General features: G+C 40.1%; 1 protein-coding gene across 1 annotated transcript; it reads left to right on the top strand.

Annotated features, from left to right (window-relative positions):
* The first annotated feature begins 198 nt into the window (after positions 1-198).
* gpib (glucose-6-phosphate isomerase b) lies at positions 199-4,293 on the top strand. Its single transcript, XM_033991390.2, has 18 exons — positions 199-388; positions 514-604; positions 687-755; positions 853-972; positions 1,066-1,149; positions 1,216-1,362; positions 1,495-1,566; positions 1,640-1,684; positions 1,764-1,817; positions 2,176-2,236; positions 2,370-2,413; positions 2,494-2,646; positions 2,719-2,848; positions 3,225-3,301; positions 3,381-3,509; positions 3,690-3,765; positions 3,860-3,926; positions 4,021-4,293. The coding sequence occupies exons 1-18, from the start codon at positions 270-272 to the stop codon at positions 4,142-4,144; spliced, it is 1,662 nt and encodes a 553-aa protein (XP_033847281.1). The 5' UTR covers positions 199-269; the 3' UTR covers positions 4,145-4,293.
* The last annotated feature ends 6,014 nt before the right edge of the window (positions 4,294-10,307 follow it).

The following is a 10,307-nucleotide window of genomic DNA, read 5'->3' on the forward strand; positions in this document are numbered from 1 at the left end:
AAAGTTAGCACACATTTTAGGATTGGTATTATATTGAATTTAGCACATTTTTAATTACATAATATACATTTAAAAAAATTGGTTTTGAACTGTCTTGGGGTTATAGCAGGTTAGGCTTTGATTCATTGCACAGCACTTGGGTTGTGTGTCTCTTGTAGGAGGGGCACAGAAGGATCCAGTCTGAATGCCCTTGATAAACATTTCCCTGTCCAACTCTGCACTACTCAGTCTGGATTCTGGAGCACAGCAAGCAAGACTGTAGTGTCATCATGGGGCTCACACACGACCCAAACTTCCACAAACTGCAAGACTGGTACACCGCTCATGCTCTCAGCCTCAACATGAGGCACTTGTTTGAGAGTGACAAAGAGAGATTCAACAAGTTCAGGTATTTACTGTATTTACTTTTTACTATGGTTGTAAAATAACTGCACACACTGACACTACCAACATATTCTCAGTAGTCTACAAAACAGTAGGGTAGTATTATTGTCTCTGTCTGTGTTTGAGCAGCTTAACACTGAACACACAAGATGGGGACATTCTTCTTGATTACTCTAAGAATCTGATCACAGATGAAGTTATGAAAATGCTGATTGATCTGGTATGTAAATTTTTTTCAGCTAACTCAACAATGTTTTGCTGGCTTAATTGTTATGGCTTTTTAAAATTAACCTTGATTATAGGGTCAGTCACGAGGAATTGAAGCTGCTCGGGAGAAGATGTTCACCGGTGAGAGGATCAACTTCACAGAGGTCAGCTAGTTTTGCACACAAACTTTAACAAAGGGGTAACATTTTGGCAAAATGTACTGTTTGCTTTGATGTGTAAAATTATCTTGTGGGAGTACAGGACCGTGCTGTGCTCCATGTGGCTTTGAGGAACCGCAGCAACAAGCCCATCATGGTCGATGGTAAAGATGTGATGCCAGAAGTGAACAAAGTTTTGGAGAAGATGAAGGGCTTCTGTCATGTAAGAAAAAATACTCAGTGCATTGTCAGATCATAAAATATTCTACTTACATTTAAATAAATAGTGTATTATGGTCACGGGTTTCTCTTACAGAGAGTTCGTAGTGGACAGTGGAAAGGCTACACTGGAAAGACCATCACAGATGTTGTAAACATTGGGATTGGAGGATCTGACCTTGTAAGTGCATTTATGCTGATTGCTTCTTTTTCACATGCCATGATATAATAACGTTCTGTGTTATAGGGTCCACTCATGGTAACTGAGGCTCTCAAGCCTTATGCAAAAGATGGTCCACGTGTGTGGTTTGTGTCCAACATTGATGGGACACATATTGCCAAAACGCTGGCTCAGCTCAATCCGGAGACTACCCTTTTCATCATTGCATCCAAGGTACACCTGTAGTTCAGCTTGCTGCATGGCTTTAGGATCTTTCAAAACCATTTCACCATCAGATTTGACACTTTTGTGTCAAAATGTCAGTTTAATTTGTCAATTTTAAATAATAATTGTACTTTTATTCAGACATTCACCACACAGGAGACCATTACTAATGCTGAATCTGCAAAAGCATGGTTCCTTGAACATGCCAAAGACGTGAGTATTTTAAAAGAATGTAACAAAATTCAAGAAATCTTATGTCTAAAATGTTTTTTCGATCATTCCACAGAAAGCTGCTGTTGCCAAGCACTTTGTGGCTCTGTCTACAAATGCTGTAAGCTATTATAGTCATTGCACACCTTTGGATTTTTATGCAGTCACAGCTTATTGTTTTATTTTGTGTTTGTCCTTAGCCCAAAGTGAAGGATTTTGGCATCGACACTGAAAACATGTTTGAGTTCTGGGACGTGAGTGCTCCGTAACACAGCAGACTTACAGCATATCCCCTCTGTTACGAATTCACATTCATGCTAAAAATAGTCCTGACTTATGACCTCTGAAGTTGGTGGAACAGAGTCACTGGCTCACAGCTGCTGGGTACACACTTGCAGTGCACAGTTATTAATGGGAGTGACCTTCTCTCTTGCACAGGTTACAGTAAAGGCTAGGTTGCATCAAAGGTCAGCGAAGTACATGTAGTTATAATGTTAAAACATAATACATAGTTATGCAGAGCATATAAAAATATGAGATTGGTTTCTTATTCATTGACACAAAAAAAATGCTTATTCTTCTGCTGTTTTGTTTTTGTTTTTTGTTTTTTAGTGGGTTGGTGGTCGTTTTTCTTTATGGTCAGCAATTGGTTTGTCCATTGCTCTCCATATTGGTAAGTGACAATGACCACAATATACTTATACTAATAATGCACGTAAATAATAACATAAGTTTGGTTTAAAAAATACTTATTATACTTAGTATTTATAAATAAATAAACTGAAAATATTATCTGTCATTAACAGGTTTTGAAAACTTCGAGAAGCTTCTGTCGGGAGCTCACTGGATGGTAAGAACAAATGTGGAGTTTTACCAGAGTAAATTCTATTTTCTGTTGGTTACACTGTTTATTTTCTGTCTCACCTTCAGGATAACCACTTCTGTACTGCTCCTCTCAGTAAGAATGCCCCAGTACTTCTGGCTTTGCTGGGAATTTGGTACATCAACTTTTTCCATGCTGAAACTCATGCCATGTTACCCTATGACCAATACATGCACCGCTTCACTGCATACTTCCAACAGGTTTGTAGCATGTTAAATTTGAATAAAAGGAAATGCATATTGAAAATGTGACATATAAATTGCATTTGTTAGGGAGACATGGAGTCCAATGGAAAGTACATAACTAACCATGGGGCTCGTGTCAACTACCACACTGGACCCATAGTGTGGGGAGAGCCTGGTACCAATGGACAGCATGCCTTTTATCAGCTTATCCATCAGGGTAAACATAACAACATTCATCCACTTTAAACTGACACTGCAGGTAATAATGCAAAAACTGACCTCCAGATCTGGGTTGGTTGAATCCAGGGGTCATTTAGAAAGGCTTTTACAGTGGGATCTGTAGTAAAACTTGCTATATTTCTGTAAACATCTGAAAAACAAAAAACATTTAAAATACAGTTCAGTACAAAAGTGTATTGTAAGATTGTGACAGTTGATTAAATATATTAGTATTTTCCAGTTCCAGTTTGTTTTGTTTTCAAGACAAAGCTTTTTAAGGGAGGGGGCAAAAGAGAAGGGGGTAGAAAAGGAGTGATAGAGCGAAAGGAATAGAATCTTGTTTACTCTTCTCACTATCAAATTGTTCACTTTAGGAACACGCATGGTGCCCTCTGACTTTTTGATCCCAGCTCAATCTCAGCACCCAATCAGGAACAGCCTGCACCATAAGGTAGTTATGGTGTCAGAAATGTTAGAAAATACATTTTTATTACATTCCCTTTAATACACAATTCATATATCACTTACAGATCCTATTGGCAAACTTCCTTGCCCAAACAGAGGCTCTGATGAGAGGCAAAACCACTGAAGAGGCCAGGAAGGAGCTGGAGGCCAGTGGACTCAGTGGAGAAGATTTGGAAAAGATCTTACCACATAAAGTTAGTAAATAGAAAAGTATGGGTAAGTAGTGATGAGAAATGTACAGTAAAACAAGAAAAAATATCTAGATACTCTTTCATGCACCTAGATAATCTTCAGCACATGAGGATTGGCCTCAAAGAATACCAAGTTAGATCTCCCTCACAAATTAAAATGATCATGATTTAATTTTCATCCAGGTATTCCAGGGAAACCGACCAACAAATTCAATCATTTTCAAAAAACTCACTCCGTACACCCTAGGAGCACTTATAGGTAAGCACTAGCCACCATAAGCAATCACTTATCCAACATTTTGGAGTAAAAAAAAAATAAAATAAAAAATATGTGGAAACCTACTCTGTTGCAGCATTGTATGAGCACAAGATCTTTGTTCAGGGTGTAATGTGGGAGATTAACAGCTTTGACCAGTGGGGGTAAGCTAAAATGATCTTATATTTAGTTCTTAGCCAGCACAAAACATAACTTAATCATCCTTTTCCATTTAAACATTCTGTTTACCCTTTTTAGTGTGCAGCTAGGCAAACAACTGGCTCAGAAGATTGAACCTGAATTGCAGGATTCTAAAGAAGTCCAGTCTCATGATTCTTCCACCAACGGACTCATCAACTTCCTCAAGAAAAACTTTGCATAAACCTCAAACCTTTCCAACAATGTTTTCAGCTCCACAAAGAAGGCAGCTGTTCCATCATACACAGTTTGCAACCACATTGGCTTGCATTTAAATGTTTTTGTTTGCTGGTTTGCACTTTGAATAACAGAGAGAAGAAAATTCAAATAGAACTGTCTATGTCTACATGTTTATTGCACAATGCACTGACTAAACAGTCACTTGTTTCTGTCACTAGAGGGCATAAGGCAGCCAGATCCCACCATCACTCAGCACACTGTAACATTTATCTAATGGAACAAAGGGACAAAGGTCAAAATTGTGCACTGTTGCTCCCCTCAAATCCCCTGGCTCAAATACATCCATTTAGAGAGAAAAACAAACATAGGCTTACACAGCATTTGGTTTGCATAGCTGTCCTTAAAAGCAATCTGTCCAAACACCTCATTTTCTGACAGCACTGGCAACATAGGTCTCTATATTGCATATTTCCCAGAATAAACGCTCTCTTCTACAGAATCGGGATTTTAATTCCTTTATGGTAACTTCAGTTTTTTTTCATACATTTTTGCAACATGGTGTCTGCAAATTTCCTCTCAGAGTTCAATTACAGAGATTTTATACAGGCAAAGTGAAACTTAAATGACCCCTCTGCTCTGCATGGTTTTCATTTTTGGTTGCCAGGCAACTATACTTTACTGCAAACTGAACTTGTCCATTTTATCTCTTGTTAGACATGGTACAGAATAGAGTGACCTTGAATGTATTGAAAGGACTTTATGCTTGCATAGGGATGTCAAATTTTTGGTGACACAAAAAGTTTGAGGGGTGATAAAAAAAAGGGTAGGCTATATTTCTTGGAAAGCCATCTCAAAGTGCAATAAGAAAGCATGAAATAGGTTCTGTGAGCGTTCCTGGGATGTTTTCTGAACAATGGCTGTGCATACCCTCACATTCCACTTCATTCTTTACTGGTTGAACTTCTCATTCATTTTTTCCCTTTCTTTAGTTCGTTCTGTCTGACCCCCTGTCTAAAGTAGGGTCCAGAATTGGCCTTGTGCGGTGGTTGCCATAGCAATGTCACCCCCTGTCTCAGTGACTGTGCCGTCCCAAGTTCATGGTGGTGTCAGACTGGTAATGGGCCTCTTGCACTGAGTTTACCACTCACTCAAACCACTGCTCATCACATATTCATTTAAATCACTCCAGATATACTACTAGATCATGTAAGTTTGTTCACACCATATCCTTGTGCCATCTTGTGTAACATAACTCTTTCCTTCTGGGGGATATAAAACAGAAACAAATCATCTATGAAAACAGCAAGTCATTTTTTTCCATGGTCCCTGGGGGTTACAGAGGGATCCGGATGAGTCCTGTGTTAGGCTGCATGTTTCTCCTCATTCCTTCTCATTCACATTTGGACTACAATTGCACAATATTCTAGCCACCTAGACACTTAGAGCTGACTCACTTTGCACCTGTAACTGACAAAACTGTCCAAGAGATTGTCACCAGTCTGAGTTCATCTACATGCTGCCTTAATGTGTTACCCAGTAAATTTTTAAGTCTGTGCTCAACAGTTTGCTATCACCACTCACTCACATAGTTAATATGTCACTTCAATCTGGAACATTCCCCAGTGCTTTGAAAACTGCAGTTATCAAGCCTCTCCTAAAGAAGAGCAGTCTTGATGCCACAATATTGAACAATTATCGACCAATCTCAAATCTGCCATTTTTAGGCAAAGTCCTCGAAAAAGTTGTTTACCAACAGCTTATTAACTTCCTTGAAATTAACAACTCCTTTGATGTCTTCCAATCAGGTTTTAGACCCCACCACAGCACTGAGACTGCTCTTATCAAGGTGACAAATGACATCCGCCTGAACACTGATGCAGGCAAAGTCTCAGTCTTGATCCTGTTAGATCTGAGTGCTGCCTTTGACACTGTGGATCATGGGATCCTCTTACAAAGACGAGAGGACTGGGTGGGCATCTCTGGTACAGCACTAAACTGGTTCAAGTCCTATTTAGAAAACAGGGAGTACTTTGTTGAAATTGGAAAGTGTATATCAGATAAAATACCCCTGACCTGTGGGGTGCCCCAGGGTTAAATCCTGGGACCCCTGCTGTTCAATCTCTACATGCTGCCGTTAGGCCAGTTAAGACGCAACAATAATGTGTCCTACCACAACTATGCAGATGACACTCACATCTATGTCTCACTGGCAGCAGGTGAATATGGACCAGTGGATTCACTCTGCCACTGCATCAACAGATCAGTGTGTGGATGCAAAACAACTTTCTCCAGATAAACTCAGACAAGACTGAAGTCATCGTGTTTGGCCCACAGAAACATAGAGAAAGTGTCAGCAGTCACCTCCAGTCTCTCTCTCTAAAACCTTCAACTCAGGCAAGAAATCTAGGGGTAATAATGGACTCAGACTTGAACTTTAACAGCCACATCAAATCAATAACATCTGCAGCTTTTTACCACCTAAAAACATTGCAAAAATCAAAGGTATACTGTCAAAGCCAGACTTAGAGAGACTTATCTATGCATTTGTCTCCAGTAGGTTAGACTACTGTAACGGCCTGCTCACTGACCTCTCCAAACGAGCATTAAGACAGCTGCAGTACATCCAGAACGCTGCTGCTCGGTTCCTGACTAGAACCAGGAAGTACGAGCACATAAGTCCTGTGCTCAGGTCTCTGCACTGGCTTCCTGTAGCTCAAAGGATAGACTTATAGGCAGCTCTGCTTGTGTATAAGTCTCTCCATGGCCTAGGTCCAAAGTACATCTCAGACATGTTAGTGCCATATGAACCATCTCGCACACTGAGGACTTCAGGGACCGGCCTCCTGCTGGTGCTCAGAGTCAGGACTAAACATGGGGAATCAGCGTTTAAGTTTTATGCAGCTAAAACCTGGAACAGTCTTCCTGAAGATGTGAGACAGGCCTCGACTTTGACAATGTTTAAATCCAGACTCAAAACAGTTCTGTTCAGCTGTGCATACGACTGAAAGGTTTTTTATAAAGGTTTTTATTCTGCACTCTTCTCTTTTAATGGTAATTTTATGATGATTATTTGTGATTATTTATGTTTTGATTTGTGTGATTTTAATGTCTTTCTTATTCTGTAAAGCACTTTGAATTACCTCGTGTATGAATTGTGCTATACAAATAAACTTGCCTTGCCTTGCCTAGAAGTTCATCTTTCTGATATATATAGTTTTTTTTTTTACCATTTAAATCCTTCCATTGAGTTGCATGTTACTATTTGCCCTTTCACGAGCAAGAAACATGCCACAGAACAATGGTATACAATAAAGAGATTTATTTATGATATGAATAAATGTGGAGGCTGGGTGGAGACTCAGGATGGAGACTCAGGATGGAGGCTCTGTCTCTCTCTCCTTCTCTGTAGATAGTGAGGTCTTCAGGCTGAAAGATAAACAAGCGACACGGAGTGGTGGAGAGGGGTCGAGAGAGAGGAGCCAGACAGTGTTGCCCGGATAGACTTGTATAAAGAGGGCTTCTGGGTAATTAGAGTTGTGGTTAAAGTGAGCTGTGGTTTGCTGGAGAGTAGCAGAAGGAGGCTGGGTTGTGGTCCTGCTCCTGAATATCAGTTAATCATATTAACTCCATATAATGGTGCATCTGACCTCGGGCAAAGGCCACTCATATACTGTAAATATAAAACACACTCATCACAAACATGCATCTCAGAAACATTCAACCCTAAGGTTGGAGTCACCTTATTACAGAAAGGCAGGAGCACAGGCATTGATTTGTTTTATTTGAATTGCCCATCTTCTGCAACACAAAATGGTTTCATCATAATCTATGTTGTGATAGGAAGTGACAGAAAATATCACTCTGTTTCCTGAGACATGATTTAGCATGTAGAACTCATTCAACATCCCAGAGTAACTGAAAGAAGAAGAAGGCCACATCACCAATGGTAAGATGAGGGAGCACTGAAATGATCATGTCAGCGCTGTGAGCTACTTGTGGTCCTCCACAATTCAGAGTTATGGGAGATGGATGACTTGAGTTGCCCTCTTTAAACAGATTGAGGTATGTACCCATAGTCTATAGCCATGCATACAGCAAGAAGCAGGTCTCTGTTGTTGACACAAACCTACACCTTCAATAAATAAACCTACTTAAGTGCATGTATCGTCATTCTGATCGACTAATTGGTCCAATGTTCTTCTTCGCAGTAATCAGTGAATATTACATGTGGATCCATTGTCCTTCCCAGAACCAGTGCAGGTACTACACAGAGGCAAAACCACAAATAGGTGATGGGCTTCAGGCGTGAAACTGTGGACAGGCTGTCTGCGGGTTAAGCTCCCCCGTTCTGAGACTAAGTTATCAGAGGCAGAGAGGTGATCTCCAAGTTCCCTGAGGCTGCTAGGCAGCTCAGTGGAGCTGGAAATCGCCCTTACCAGCTACTGACTCACTGTAGAGAATGGAGGTTTGGTGGTTATTTTCCGCTCGGACTGTCTGGTAGTTGCTATGCCTTGTCATGGACAGTTGGAGTATCTTTGATATTGTATCAGGCAATAACGTGATAGCATCATGTTTAAACGTTATATAACCGATTTTTGATTAAGTATGAACTGGCAGTGCTACTCTGCCGTACATGTTAGCTTTGGCTATTTAAATAAAGGCCTTTTAACTATACTTTTCCTTGTGTGATCTTTATTTTCCTGGAAAGCCAGAGTTTAGTTTTTGTTCTTTTCCCCACAAAAATAGCCTTTGCTGAAAACAATTCTAATGCTGATTTATTCTTAATTACAAAAAAACATTAGACATGATGTCCCATTTATTTATGTTAGAGTTTGGTGTTGGTTCCCAAGATGATCCTTCCATCAGAAAGCAGAATGAGCCTTACATGAGTCTTTCATTTGGGTTGCCAGTTTCAATGCTGAAATCCAGTTGGTTTAAACCTAAAATTATTCTCTCTGATCTGAATCCTTACCTAAATCCCAGTACCTGCAGCCTATCATTAATCAGTTCTAGGCAGTTGTGAGCTTTCACATGAGGCTTGGACTGTCAACATACAGAGAAAACCTGGCAACCTAAATTCAGTCGTGAGTGTAAACATTAAGGTCTTAATATATTTGTACTGGAAAATATCAGTTTTCCGGCACAAAAGCAAGATAGATATCGCAGATCAGTATTGAATCAAAGAAATCCATATCAGATCATCCTTAATACTGGCCATTTGTTGTTATTATGTGGCAGATCAAAAGGATCAAAATCTTCTAATAGATTCCTTGGCTGCATTGACACTGAAATAGGAATGCTACCAAATTGTACTTGATATCATGAAGCTAAATTGGTGATTCTTCATTTCAGTGATTTAATGGCTTGTTTTGTCTGTTTTGTGTCCTCAATAATATAGTTTGGACTCCTTGGTTCTAGAGAATAGAGGTGTGAAATATAAGGAAAATGTGTCTCTCATCTGTCAGGATTCATCACAAGACAAACTATTTACACAAAAGCAGGAAAGAACGAATCCAGGATAGGGTATATTAATGAATGGGCCATTGGAAACCAAAGATTACCAATGAGGTAATCCTGTGGCAAGCATATTTTCACTAACTTCCTGGCAATGGTGGAACCAGTGTGCTTTGGAGGGAAGGTGCTCTTTTGTGCTGTGTAACAGAGCTCACCTCCCAGCCAGTCCCCCCGGCTCCTCTACCTCTCAGGCTCGCTGTGTCACTGGGTGGAACCTCGCTAACATAAAGGCTGCTTTGTGCCCCAACTCACCGAGCTGTCAGCCTACACCAGAAAGCAGCTTCATACACTGAATACCACTGTTTAGCTCACAGCAGAACTCCACAGACTATTCTTCAATGAACTACATCTTACATCTCGAGTCTCAACCATCCCAACAGCTTTATCACTTTTGTAGGCCTAACTGCAAAAGGGAAATATAGGCTCAGTTAGTTAGTGACTTATGGAATCTTTTTCCTTGAAAGTCTGGCAAAAAGTTCCACACGGCTTTACACTTGAAACCATTATTTTTGTATATGTGTGTGCACATGTGTATATGTTCCTGCTAAGGTCGGTGGACCAAAACCTCTCGCCACAAGGAGTTTCTTCCTTTCTGCCGATGGACTCATGAACACCTTATAATACCTGTCATTGTCATGTTAAACAACTATAAT

This window comes from Periophthalmus magnuspinnatus, chromosome 3 (assembly GCF_009829125.3).
Source record: "Periophthalmus magnuspinnatus isolate fPerMag1 chromosome 3, fPerMag1.2.pri, whole genome shotgun sequence".
NCBI lineage: Eukaryota > Metazoa > Chordata > Actinopteri > Gobiiformes > Gobiidae > Periophthalmus > Periophthalmus magnuspinnatus.

Bases quoted from the DNA above. Each gene is read 5' to 3' on its own strand.
- gpib (XM_033991390.2), top strand. From the start codon at position 270: ATGGGGCTCACACACGACCCAAACTTCCACAAACTGCAAGACTGGTAC. The intron at 1,363-1,494 runs GTACACCTGTAG...ACTTTTATTCAG, and splicing joins TTTTCATCATTGCATCCAAG to ACATTCACCACACAGGAGAC. The intron at 3,927-4,020 runs GTAAGCTAAAAT...TACCCTTTTTAG, and splicing joins AACAGCTTTGACCAGTGGGG to TGTGCAGCTAGGCAAACAAC.